This window comes from Rutidosis leptorrhynchoides, chromosome 1 (assembly GCF_046630445.1).
Source record: "Rutidosis leptorrhynchoides isolate AG116_Rl617_1_P2 chromosome 1, CSIRO_AGI_Rlap_v1, whole genome shotgun sequence".
Classification (NCBI taxonomy): domain Eukaryota; kingdom Viridiplantae; phylum Streptophyta; class Magnoliopsida; order Asterales; family Asteraceae; genus Rutidosis; species Rutidosis leptorrhynchoides.
The window spans coordinates 386,537,964-386,552,815 of record NC_092333.1 but is presented as its reverse complement, the minus strand read 5'-3'; the positions used below and the strand labels follow the sequence as shown (position 1 = coordinate 386,552,815).

General features: G+C 35.8%; 1 protein-coding gene across 1 annotated transcript; it reads right to left on the bottom strand.

Annotated features, from left to right (window-relative positions):
• Positions 1 to 12,556: 12,556 nt before the first annotated feature.
• LOC139900873 (uncharacterized) lies at positions 12,557 to 14,254 on the bottom strand. Its single transcript, XM_071883625.1, has 5 exons — positions 14,006 to 14,254; positions 13,691 to 13,918; positions 13,376 to 13,596; positions 13,135 to 13,199; positions 12,557 to 13,065 (listed from the first exon to the last, which is right to left on the bottom strand). The coding sequence occupies exons 1-5, from the start codon at positions 14,252 to 14,254 to the stop codon at positions 12,557 to 12,559; spliced, it is 1,272 nt and encodes a 423-aa protein (XP_071739726.1).
• Positions 14,255 to 14,852: the final 598 nt, after the last annotated feature.

Sequence of the window (14,852 nt, the reverse complement as noted above, 5' to 3'; positions counted from 1 at the left end):
CAGTGCTGTCACTGTCAATGACATTCACCTTATGTACGCCATGATCCACAATCAAAACATGCAGGTTGCATACCTTCTAGCCCAGGCATTCACCAACGAAAAGAATGCACCAAGATCAGCTACACCAGTCTTGGGAGCCGTTGTCACCATACTTCTTCGCCGGATGCATATTTTGGGTAGTCTTGAGGGGTTAGGTTATATAAGGATAACTGAGTCAGAAGAGATCGGGTATAAATTGCTGCACACCTAGCAGTACATTCAGGTAGAGGATGAGCATTTGATAGTTGCAGCTAAACCATCAATCCCAGACTCGGTAGATCGAACATTGCATGGGGTGAGAATTAGAGGATTCATACCTGACTCAAGGACAAGGGATGGTAGGAGGCGGCGAGGTTCGCAGGAACCATGAGATGAGGATGATCCCACAATGCAGGGTAGGCCCACTGACACCTGCCGACACTCATCAGTAGGTCAGGAGGATCAGCCGCGCTTTGAGCCGTATCATTACCATATGGGGGATTTGCCCGGGCAGGAGAGGTGGTTCGCTGAGGCTGCTATGTTTCAGAATCTGGATCATTTCACGCATTATGCAGACAGACAGCTTAATGTCCCACCGTATCTTCACGAGTATCCGTTGATGTTCGCCTACAAAGACCCTAGAGGTGCAGGGCCTAGCTATCAGTATCCACGAGTTCCGTCTCCTTCTCAGCAGCATTACACCCAGCGCACGGTCATTCCATCTCCACCAAGGGAACATAGCACAGGGGCCGAGAATTTGGTCAACATCATTTTTGGTTAAACCTGTGACAGCACCCACAGAGACACATTCACTGATGCTCAGACCAATGTATGGGATCAGGCTGCGAGCCAGTATATGGCTGAGGATGTTACACAGGGTATGGGAGGAATAGGTATGAACCCTGATTGGGGTCGAGATCTGCAAGAAGGGCAGGGTTGGCGTACAGGGCCTATGATTCACACAAACACTTCATCGCTCACATGTCTAATTGCTCGTTCAGACGAGATTCGTTTCAGGATATCTTCAGGTGTGAACATCTCAGAGTTGGCACGCCAATTCACCACCGAAGAGGAGATGGCTGACGAAGGACAATCAACTCTTAGGAACCCGAAGTAGCCCCGCACGAGCGTGTCATATTCTCTTCCGCCAAACTGGCCAGATCAGCCATGACTCTCCCTATCCCTATTTCATTTTATGATAACCTGTGATGTTATAGTACATTATTACTTTATTTTTGTACGACCAACCTTGGGCATAACTACTATTTACATTTTAAGTTTGTATAATATGGTAGAATAAATAGCATGAATAAACGTCAGAAACAAACGACGATCGAGACCATATAAGATGGGAGCACGACTTGGAGCAAGGACGCACTGAACGAGAATGGTGCCAACACGAGATTAGAAGAAACCATAATCAGCGAACCATCCATACACACCTTGTGACCATAGGGGAGTATTATGTCTTCACCACTTTTTCAATAGAATATACGCAAAATACTAGACCACTTTAAACATTAAGTGTGGTATTAGCAACCTTTTATGCTTTTATAAACTTGTTAAATAACAAAAAACGCCTCTTTCAAAACCTAAGTGTGGGATATGCCGTATCCTTAACATTGAGGAAAATGTTATTTTAAAGTGTGGGATAGCAAATATTGCACATAATGATTCTCGTAAAATCCTCAAGTGTTTATAAAACTAAATTTTTCACAAAATTTAAAACTTTTCGAGCTATAAAACACCTAGGATTACAAAATTCTATAAATGATTAAAAAGTTTTTGTTACAAAATAGATAAAAGAGTAAAACAAGGACAAAACTTTTTGCGAAAACCAAACTTTCCCAAAAAGTATTGCATAACAAAAGGCGCAATTCGACCCATTATAATTACTGTGAGGCACCCCAAAATAAAGCCTAACAAGCAATCATTTTTAGTGCTTCACTATATTTCCGTTGAGTGTGCCGATGTTAGCATCTCTGAATCAGAACTTTCTCTTGATCTACATTTCGGAGTCACACCTTTTGACAAAAACTATTAAGTTAGAAACCTCAGCTATTCGTGAGGACAAAAACACCCCCATCAAATACCTTCATTTCCATTTTCGCTCCAAACCACCACAATTCCATCTACCGCTACTTATTCATTTCATTCACTTCATAAATAAAGAAATAAATCCCGACGAAATCATCACTTCCGGGAAATTCTCTATAAAACCGCATTAGAAAAATGAGAGCATCCATGTCAATTATCAAGGAGACCGTCAATAAAAGGAGATCCCGAAGAGAAAAGCAAAAGATTCTTGCAAAAAAAAAATTGATGAATAAAGGTTCTGAGAAAAGGAGCGGAATCAGAAAGATTCAAGAAAAGAACTCCTGGCATTCAAAAAGAAGGATGATCACTTCGAAATTCCCGATAAAAAGCTGAAAGGATTATAAAAAAATCGATCCTTAAAAGAACTCCTACCTATCCAAACTCTTTACACCCCCAAAACCTCCAAATCACCATCTCTTCACGATATAAGCTGAGTCTATAACTGAAAATTCTCTCAAATAAGTGATGGAGATTTGAGTCTTGATCAAGCCTATGACGAAGAAAGCAAACATGACTGGCAATGAGAGATTTCATTTCTTAGAATTATAGGACACCAGAAACACTTCAGTGAATTGAGTGACCCGAGTGAAATAGTCTCAGTTATGTAACCTCCTCTCATGCTTGTGGAAAAAGGTTCGGGAATAACAAAAAGAATAAAACCAAGTTTTCGCTCCTACGTCTTACGAAACAAAAATCACTTGATAACTACGAATAAAAATCTTCGGTGCTAAAAGCTTGAAAGTTTGCTTGAGGACAAGCGAAGTCTAAGTGTGGGATATTTGATATCGGCTAAAAAGTCACGTTTTTACCCCCGATATTGAGTCCCAAAAAGCATAAATTTCCAAACTTTGTCGGCAAAATAATCGTTTTTTTTTTGTTACATTTGTAGATTAAGTAATTACGAAGACGCTGCAAAAAGAATCGAGAGAATCGGAGCTAAAACGTAGATTCTAGAGCGAAAACGGTGAAAGACAAGAAATCGAGTTACGATCCAGGAAACAGGCTAACCAGAGCAGGACAAACGGCCTGCCACTATGGAAAACGGACTACCACAAGGCCCAGACAAACGGGCATCACAAATGGGCTGCCTCAGCAAACCTAGCAAACGGCCTTAGCAAACGGCTTGCCAAACGGCCTGCCAGTCGTTTGCAGGCAATTTTCACTTCTATTTAAAGGCTTTTTGTCATCCATTTTGAACATACCTCTCTTCACTCTCTCACTACAATACACTTTCTCTTACTAGAGCTTTCAAGGCCTTCTCACCTCCGAGCGGGAAATTGAGTACCCGGAGGCGAACGCTGAAGATTGTAATAGGAGCGGTCTAGAGGATGTCAGCACTTGTAATGGTCCAGATCTCGTCTGTAAATGGTGAACGCTTTCCTTAATTGAATAAAGTTATCTTATTACTTTAAGGTGTTTCCATTTTTCATGCTTATCTATCCGTTGCAAATGTTTATTATGTGTTGAATACTTTATCTGAAACTTATGCAACTGTTGTGCTGAAACCTTGACGGTTTAGAAGTCTAATTTACGAATAACCCTTTTCGCTTATTCAAGTGGCTATAACCTAGTATTAGGACTTGATCAACCCTAGGATACGGGTAAGTAGTTATGTGCGATTAACGTCACAATAGGGATATAGTACCTACATGCGAATAATCGTTTGTTCATTAAAGAAGAGCTGCCCATTTAAATTGTGATTAGAGTTGGCAATATAGAGTTCAGTGAACATTGGCTTGCTCAAAAGCATGATTCGCGTCAGAAGCAATGTCCTTGAGATGTTGTAAGATGATCCATGGTTGAGTAAGTGATCGCAAAGGAGAGACCTCTAATACAATTAGCAGTACCTTAGAATATCTAAGATTGCACATCTGTTAATGTTAAGGCATAGCTTAGTACTAGGTGATGAAATATTACTGTAGTTAGACCAACTAGGATTAAGAAAAGCTAAGACTTTCCTTTAGGGATATACCACTTTATTCATGTACCTAGGATTCTTTCCATAAAGTCGTTTAAACCTTCTAAGGTTAGCGTTGGGAGTAGGGATATCCGTCTTAGCCAGAATCTTCAAAGCCTAAGCTCTTAGTAACAAATCGATTAGGTTTATGACCCAGTTAATTGAGGTTTACTGTTTATTCTATGAAGTTAAACTCTTGTAATAGTTCCCCATCAGAATTCTATTCTTCAAACGTATCCCTTTCTATCTTTATATCATCTTTAGTTAACCTTAATCTATCACCACTTGTCACTAGGGTAAACTATATAGGCACTTTTGTCCCACATTACTAAGCAAACATATAAAAATACGAACCTGAGTTATATTTACCACTTACTCGTTAAAAGGAAGACAAGTAGGTGAACTATAGCTAGAAAACCCAACTAAATATAAATAATAAAAGCACTACTCTATTTTGGTAACTGATTCTGACATTTTGCGACCTAACGACACCGCACAAATAAAATCGTCTGTTTTAGTGATATCAATGAGTAAACTTCAAGTTATCATATATTAACATATGAGATTATAATCTAAAAATACCAAAAAACAATTGAAAGCCTTAAGCTTGGATACAAAGTGAAGAATGAACAGATAAATAATGTACATATAAAGCCGCAAACACAACCTAATCAATTACACAGTCAATCAAGCAGCACAACTTATCCTTGCCATCAAACAAATGTTAAAATGAACTAGGAAATGATGGAACAACTTACAAAATAAGAATGTTAAGCTTAAAAGAACATACCCGAAACTTATTACTTGGATACTTATTACTAGAACTCAAAAAGAGAATGTTGACAGAGAGTAACAAGTCACGAGGTGAACAAGTATTTGGTTTTGTTCCATAACAACTCATAATAAATTCAACATTGCATTTTATAAGTTCTGAACCTGGAGAGGAGGAAATTTTATCTTTTCAATATGAAAAAAGGTATCATACGTTCTGGTCAATTTTGGATAACTGATGTAAGATGGGTAGTATTAATATTTGAGTTTGGGTGGTGGATTATATGTTCTGGTCCTTTTTTCTATGGTGTCATGTACGATTGTAGGTGCAGGACGGATAATAGAGTCAGTGTCATCAATCTGAAAGATAGAAGGTGGTGTAGGTTGACTAGGAACAGGATTTGGGGTTGATTAATTAGTAGGTGTGGATATTGAGTTTATAATCAATATCATGAACTTTTGATGCTTTATTATGTTAATGATGATTATAGGATCATATGCGAAAAGTTGGTGCATAATGAGCTAAATATTGAAGAAATTCTGAAGAAATTTGGAGAATCTGCGCGATGTCACAGTTTTGGCCATATCTCGATCATCCGGACTCCGTTTAAGACAAGCCACATGTCAAAATGACCACTTGACAAAGATCTACAATAAAATGAAGTTAGCTGCTGGCTTTGGAAACTTTCAGCCGCTGGATAGACCACTTTTAGCCACCGGCTTAAGTAAAAAAGTCAAGATTTTGTCGTTCAAGGTTTTATCGACCCCAAGCCAAGTTATACATTAGAGCCGCCGGATAGACCATTTTTAGCCGCTGGCTAAGACCTATTTTTGGAAATTTCTTTCTCCGGAAGATCTGTTTCGGGTGCTTCATTCAGCTACATGCCGGGAATAAGATATTTATTGTGTCTTGCATATTGGCTTGATGTACAATCATAAATAGTTCCATTACGAATTAATCATAAATGTGTAGAGCAATCTAAATATCAAACTTACTGTAAATTATTCAGATACATGCCGGGAGTAAGATATTTATTGTGTCTTGCATATTGGCTTGATGTAGAATCAGAAATAGTTCCATTACGAATTAATCATAAATGTGTAGAGGAATCTAAATATCAAACTTTCTGTAAATTTTCAAAAACACTGTAAATTTATCCTTATACCTTTTCATATACGAGTTATAACTTATGACTTTATCACTAACCTTTTCATATACGAATACGGATTACTCCGTATAAATTATAGTATAGTATTATTATCAGGGCAATCTCTACAATTTAGAGGCCGTAGGCGAAAATAAAAATGGGCCTTTTACACGTTTTTTTTAATACAGATAAAAGGAATATAATGAAAATTTATCAATACGAAAGAAGTTTTCAAGACAGCCGTAACACAATTTTTTTATTATCAAATATTTATTCGACAATATTTTATTTAATTTACATAACTATTCAACAATTGTATATATATTAAAAATTTTGAGTCCTTCTAATTTTTCAGTCCTAGACTGTTGCCTATGTTAGTTATGTCCAAAGATTATTATAGTTGAATGTGAAAGGGGGTTTACAACAAGTACCTTCAATTTAAAATTTAAATAGTGAAAGATACCTCATGACAACGATTTTGATTGATTTATTTTATTTAATAATAATAACGTACATAAATAATATAATCCTGCGACTTTTGACAGTTCCCCTGTGAGTTTATCTGAAATGTTAAATCCCAAATTATTCGTTTTCATGCGTAATGGTTCTTTTTAGTCAATAGTGACAAATATTTAGAAATTTAGAATAGGACGGATGAGTGATACCTAAATACTATTCAAAACTTTACTGCTAACTTCATCAGCATAGACATCATCACTAATTAATCCTCCATCCCATAAAAAGTGTTACATGAAAATTAAATATGATTTAATATATATATATATATATATATATATAGCTACCGGTTCGGGAATGAACGGTTTTTCTGAGTTCGTCATAAGAATTGAAGAAGAAACAATTGGAGAAGAATGGAACCCTAATTTTTTGATAGCAGCGTACGGGATATTTTTTTGGGTGACTATGGTGCAATTGTAATTGAAATGTGAAAACCCTAATTGTAATTAAAATCTATACATACATCTATTGGTATATACTAGTGAAATGACCTGTGAAATTACGGGTTTATTTAAACGAAACAGTTTAATGATATATTTTATGTATTAAGTGAATTTAAACGCTAAAGTCATTTAGTTTAATGACGCGACGGATTCCGACTAAGAAACTTTTCATTGTTTTTACAAACACAATGATGTACTTAACTTGATAGGAATAAATCAACTACATTTATTCTCTCACTATTATCTTTCAATTTTCATAACAATTATTATTTTTCTTGTCATAAAAGCCTACATTACAACTTTTTATTGAGATGTGTATTCGCATACATATATAACTAATTAATATCGTAAAGAGAACTCATATTTGAATTTGAATAATAATAATAATAATAATAATATAATTATAATTATAATTATAATTATAATAAAAAATTAACCTCGTAAAGAGAACTCGTATTTTTGAATTTGCTCAAAAAATGAGTATTTTTGTTTTTTAATAATAATTATTAGTAATATCAAATGTCTCTTGAAATTTTATCAAAAATTAAAATATGATATGCTTCAAAGTTTGTAAATGTGTTCATGGAGTGTTTTGTAAAAGATTGTACAATTTATTTTAAAGTTTGTATATATGGTCATGTGGGTGTTTTATTATATGATTGTACATAATTCTTCAAATATTGTACATATGATCATTGAGGTGAGTCAACTTCACAAGTCAACAAATCAATAATCCTCATCCCCAATCCATAATGTATAAAAAAATTTACACACAATATCGCCGACCATACATACATTTTATCATCGAATTAAAATACTAATTTAGCTCATATACAAACCTTCTTAATCCAATAAATTTCTAATTATTGATCTATATTTTTATTTAGCTGAATGCATGTGTGAACATTTACTCGTAATTATTAATAATTAATGAGAGTGAATTTTTTTCCCGAAAAATATGAAATAAATAAATAATTAGATTTAATTTAATTAGTAATTAATTAGATTAATGACATCATCTTAAGGGCTTAGATTTTTTTTCTTTTCTTTTTGATTTTTTCTTAACAAATGAATTAGCCTAATAATGACATCATCATTATAGAAATTTAATAGAAACTATAGATAAATAAACTATAATTATATAATAAATCAAAATTAATATAAGACCCATATATAATTTTGACGAGACTCGCAAACCTTTGTATCCACAAACCATTGAAACACCTTAAACTAAAAAACCATAATACCACACCGGCCCATCAAGAGAATATCCCGTAAAACATTACATTAGCCGACCCGATTAAGCTTCTAAATTTCGAACCCTTGCTACCCTATTCGTTGAAACATACAATAACGTTCTACCAATTGAACAAAATGACCCAAATTTAATGTGACCATGGACAATGTAACAGGATATGCTCTATCAATTGATATACTCCAATCACCACACGAGTTTGTCATCTAAGCCATCCCTTAAACAATTTCTACACCTTAACACTTCTATGACCGGGTTACCTCCTTTGATTGCTTAGCTGAAGAAATATAACATGGTCATTAAAATCACCCACATCCGAACTATGGCAATAAATTGAAATGAAACTAATTAATCAAATTACTAATCCTTCATCCTTTACCATAAAGCCAAATCCACTATAAATCCAAGAAGCTACCCTCATTGTTTGTTTTTATTTGGGCATTCACTACTATCGAACATACCTTCTAAGAAATTCCCGAACGTATTCATCTCATTATCTGTAATATGTTTTTTTTTTTTTGGGTTTATAATCTTACCATACACCTTAAATGACTTGTGTGGATAAAGAGTCGACTGTTCCACTTGAGTAATATCATCTTTCGACTCATTATCTAAACAAGCATCAACATCCTCTTGTAATTCTCTAGATTTATTTATCTTAATATGTTTGATGTTTGATTACTCCTAAGTACTTATAGCTAATAAAATATTTTATTAACAACTACTTTTTTTCACTATCATCATACACTAAGATGTAAGTTTGGTACATATATACTAAAATTATAATCATAACATTGGTGGTTAAATGGATTAGAATTTATTTTTTTCTCAATATTACGAGCTCTTAAATAATTCTTATAATTTTTTCTATTTTTTAGTATTGCTATTTACATACCAATATGAACTGCAAATTACATTATTTTTTGTACTGTTTTTACATACTCGTGCAACGCATGTTGGTACGATTTTCCATATAGCGGGTGTAAGCTACCAGTATAGAACAATATCCGCCTAGCGTAGAGTGATAGTATGTCGATTGATGTTTGCCCTTGGAAAATAATCCCTGCAGACCCGGAACACGAATGAGAGATATGTGAGAGAGATAGTATGTAGATTGATCCGTCTAGCGTTCTGTTGCTGAGCGGTTATTGTATTAGAGTGAGAAAGAACTATATGAGAGAGAAAATGTACTTCTCGCTGACTGAAGTTCAGATCAGATTCTGATGTGAAATGTGGTGACCCAGGGGTCTATTTATAGGCGTAGAATATCCAAAATTCTCAAGAACACGTGTCAAACGCTGATTAAATCTGTTGCGCTAAATATCTGGAACCCACCTTGGTGTAGCTGATGTGGATGCGTACTGCTCACGCGCCTAGTAAAAGGGCTTAAGCATAGAAGCTGCCTGCAGAGCTTACACATATCGCTGGGCGGCCTGCTGTGCGTTGGACGGCAAATGTTAAAAATCGCCGAATATTGTCATCTTTTATGCTTTTTGATCTATTTTCCTGTATAGAAATAATGTTTTTATGCGTGTATCCCCTAGGATACACCATTAAGTCCCCCAATTTAATGTCTTTATTTTTGTAAAAAATAAAGTCATTAAACTAGAAAATAAAAGATGCCTTTTTTCTCGAGAACATAAAACTGCTACAGTCGTTCTTTTTCTCTGCAGCGCCAGTCACTCTTTTGATCATGGTCTACAAAAAGTTCTTTTTTGAATTTTGAACTTTGTTTTCAATTAAAATGTATTTTTCGCGGCTATTTGCACACTCGACACGTGGCAGTATATCATCCATGTGATTAACTGCCAACTATTCATCTTCCCTTCTTTTATTTAAGGCCCGTATTTTACTGTTCCACATGTACTTCTTCCAAATTGACTCTCATCTACCTTAAACCTCTGCACAAAATTCCCTTCTTAACTACTTAATCAATGGCTATCCTTAATGTTGAGAATATTCACAGTGAAATTTCATCAACATATTTAGATCGCGTTAGAATTGCATTTTCAAAATTCTTTAGAGCCGACGCTGTTCTTCCAAGTCCTCATGAGCCTGTATCTCATCCCCCTTCTAGCAAAGTTGCTATTTACGGTCGTGCCCTATATTTTTCTCATCCCCATATTCCTTTCACAAAATTCTATTTAGATGTTTGCAGCTTGTATGGCGTTAGTGTTGGCCAATTTGAGCCCATGTCCATTCGAAAAATTATGCTTTTCGAAATGTATTGCCATGCTCGAAACATCACACCTTATGTACGCCTATTTTGTCATATTGCAACCGTTAAATCATATGATAAGGGATGGTTCTGTATCAATTTGGATGGTTTCCTGCTTACTTCCAGTGACGTGTCAGAGAACTGGAAAAACGCCTTCTTCTTTATTAACAGTGAAGTGATGCCCAATGATTGTTTAAAAGCTCGTTACTGGCGTACGTCACTCGATTCTCCCAAAATTATCCATCCTAGGTTATCATCTGATGAACGAAAGGTAGTAAATATGATGAAAAAGAAAGAATTCCAAACCGCCAATATCCAGAACATATGCTTTCGTTATGTTCACTTAATGCTGAATGGGATGAAGAAACTCGTGGCTGTGCTATTGTGATGCTTAAAAACAATGGTATACCATAATTAACAATTGCAATTTGCTTATTGATCTGAATTGTCTGCATAATATTTGTTAAATTTTGCTATTTCAGTCATTACTCCGCTCACCGCTCTGCGCCATATTAGGTTTGATGAGGTACAATTTGCATCGGAAAGGATGATTGATGAAACGCATGAGAAAATTTTATTTGAGAATGAGCTAGTTGATGAGTCGGCTTTAACTCGAGAAAATTCACGCAAATACCGTGTTGCTCATAATCTTTCTTTTGAATCAATAGCAGAAGAAAATATTTTGTGCCTTTTCCATATGCCTAGCAATGGTGGCTATTATAATGTTGAGCCTGATAAATATCCAGTATTGAATTGTGAATCATCGTGTCTGGATTGAAAAAACTTCTTAAATAACAACTGCTATTTTAATCCAGCCATATCATCTGAAGAAGAAGCACAGAGGAGGCTTGCTCTTCCGCCTCCCGTTTAGTGTAAAAGAATAGTCGAAAGCAGCTCGCAAATTAGCCCCCCTAAGTTAGATACTGCTGGTCTGGCATCTATTTTGGCCGCTCCTCCAGGTAGTTATGAGGATTTTATGAAATACCTTGGAGTTATGGTGTGTCCCTCACTTCTCCATTTCTTTGAAAGCCTATCTGATGGTGATGCTCGAAAGTGTCAAGCACAAGGCATTATCTGAAATATTGATGCAGAGTTTAATAATTTAAAACGTTTGGAACGTTCTGATCAAGTTCATCGGGAGAAATCAAAGAGAATTGAGAAGGATTATGAGTTAGTGAAAACTGCTAAACTTGAACTGGATACTGCTGTTGCTGCTAAGCGCGCTGCTGAGGCTCATTTCGTTGAGATGACAACAAAAGAAAAATGGTACCTTCATAAAATCAAAACACTAACCGACTCTGAAAGTGCCTTAAAGGAAAAATTGCAGGCAAGTCAAGATGAAAATAGCCCACTTATTGCTGGCATTTTGAAAATTGTTATGCTTTTTCTTCTGATAAGCTAACCAAACCATTTGATGAGTTTATCACTGTTGTGCTAGATGCTGAACGGATAAGGTTCTTAAAAACTCTGAAGAAAGATGTGCCTGATTTTTCTAAATCTTTACCTGATACCCTTACATCGAGATTGAAGCCAGATGCTATTGATAGGGTCAAAGTAATAGGTGATGAAATAGAACACTTAACGTTTCTTGAATTGGAAAATGTATGTAATAATCCTGCTACATCAGTGGATGATGTATTGAATTTAAAACTTTGATATGTAATTTTTTATTTTCTGTTGATTATCAATGCTCAATATATATCAATACTTTGTATTTTTTGTCAAAGCTTTATATGTTTGATTAGAACAATCAAAAATCATGGCTAGCCATTTATTGTTTATATTATTTTACGTCATGACGGTCGTAGATACACTCTATTGCCTGGATGCTCAGCGGAGTTCTACGTCATCTGCTGTCATTTCAATCTTTTGTGTATGATTGAACTTCTGCCACTGAGAAGAAATTTCTCTTCTGTGGGTAGGGATGACACACAACTTTGTGACATCTGATAAAAATCCTTGGCCGGATAAAAATTATGAATATTATGCTTATAAGAATTAACTGCTTGAATTCTTATTACTTAAAGAAATTTTTGCATTTATGATTGCATCTCATACTCAAAATAGTTGATCAGGCTATTTGAATATGCAATACTACGCATAAAATTTCTTTAAACTCATTGCATTCCATGTTCACTGTAATTCTTTGCCGGAGGGCGCTGCAAGGGTATATGATCCATTAGGATGTGCTTTTATGATTTTGTATGGCCCTTCCCATCGTGGCCCCGATTTCCTTTGCTTTGCTTGTCTGCTTGCTTCATTGTCCCTTAATACCAAATTACCTTCACTGAATTGCACATGTCTGACCCGTTTATTGTAGTATTTTGCCATTCGCTGTTTAGCATCCGCTTGACGGATAGCGGCCATGATCCTCCTTTCCTCTAATAAATTTAAGTTTTCACGTAAAATGGATGAATTGTTTTCCACATCAAATGCTAAAACCCTTTGTGTTGGTACACAGATTTCTGCTGGTATTACTGCCTCAGTGCCATATACCAAGCTGAACGGTGTTTCTCCTGTGCTCCATTTAGGCGTTGTACGGTGAGCCCACAAAACATATGGTACTTCATCTACCCATTTAGTCTGACTCAAACCCAATCTAGCCTTTATGCCAGCGACGATTTCCTTGTTTGTAACCTCAACTTATCCGTTCGCTTTCGGATGAGCAACAGAAGTAAATGTTTGTTTAATGTTTAACTCTTCACACCAACCTTTGAACGGGTTATCTGCAAATTGTTTATCATTATCACTTACAATTTCATGTGGCAGACCATATCTACACACAATGTCATTCATACAAAATTCTTTATGTTTTCACCCGTTATCCGTGCCAACACCTTTGCTTCAACCCACTTAGTGAAAAAATCAATTACAACCACCAGAAACTTTGCATTTCCAACACTCCTTGGGAATGGCCCTACTATGTCAATTGACCACTTACAAAATGGTCACGCGGATGATACTGAGATTAAATCATATTTTGGTAAATGATGGACGGTGCCGTGCCGCTGACAGACATCACATGCTTTGATTATCTCTGTTGTATCTCTGTAAATTGTTTGCCAATAATATCCTCGTCGCATTATCCTTCCCACAACAGTTCTATAACCAGAATGTTGTGCACACAAACCTTCATGCATCTCTTTCACTACATCTATAGCTTGCTTGTGGTGCTAAACATCTCAAATGTAGACCACTACAAGATTTCCTATAGAGCACACCATTTTCCAAGATGTAAAGCAGAGCACTTACTTTTATCCGTCTTACTTCTGTAACATCAGCTGGTAGTGTTCTGTCTTGCAAATACTTTATATAGGGAGTCATCCAACACGATCCTCCTTCCTCAGCTGTTGTCACTATCACTTTTTCATCAATTGACTTATCTTTCAACATCTCTACCAAAACTTTCTTATGCAAATGATCAAATGTTAATGTTGCTAATTTGCTCAACATATCTGCTTTTTTGTTTTTATTTCTTGAAATTTGCACATCTTCCTAAGTTTCAAAATTTTTGGAAATTTTTTCAATCAATTGAAAATATCGTTTCATTGAGATATCTTTAGCCTAAAATGCTCCATTAACTTGCTGTGCAACAATTTGAGAATCTACATATGCACGCAAATGCTTTATTCCCATCTCAGAGGCTATGCGGAGGCCGGAGAGCAATGCTTCATAATCTGCTTCATTATTAAAATGAATAAAAACAAAACTTAAGTGCGTATGTATGTTCTTCCCCTTCTGGGCTGGTAAGCACCCGTCCTGCACCAACTCTTTCCTCACTTGATGCGCCATCAGTATGCAATTCCCACATGCAATTACTGCTTTTGACATTTTGTGAATAGTCTACTTTTTCAGTTGTTTCTAGAAGGAAATCTGCCAAAATTTACCCTTTAACTGCATGTCGTAATGAGAAATTTATTTCATATTCTCCCAATTCAACTGCCCATTTTCCTAAACGTCCTGACGACTCTATATGTTTCAAAAATTGCTTTATTGGTTGATCTGTTAAGACAAGAATTGGATGCGCTTGAAAATAGCGTCTGAGTCGCCTACCTGTTTGCGTTAAGGTATATACCAATTTTTCGATGGGCGGATAATTGACCTTACTTTGCTGTAATATCTTACTGACAAAGTATATTGGCATTTGCACCCAATTCCGTTCTGCGATTAAAACTGAACTAATGGCCTCCGCCGATGCTGCCATATATAGAATTAATGTTTCTCCTGCTACTGGTGCAGTTAATGTGGGTAATTCTTTTAAAAGTCGCTTAACAACCTGAAAAGCTGTTTCAGCTTCTTCCGTCCACACAAAATCCTTTTTGTTTAAACAACTTTTTAAAACCTTCATGAACGGTAATGAACGGTCTGCTACTCTTGATAAAAATCTTGTAAGGCCGCCAATCTACCGTTCAAACTTTGCACTTCTTTA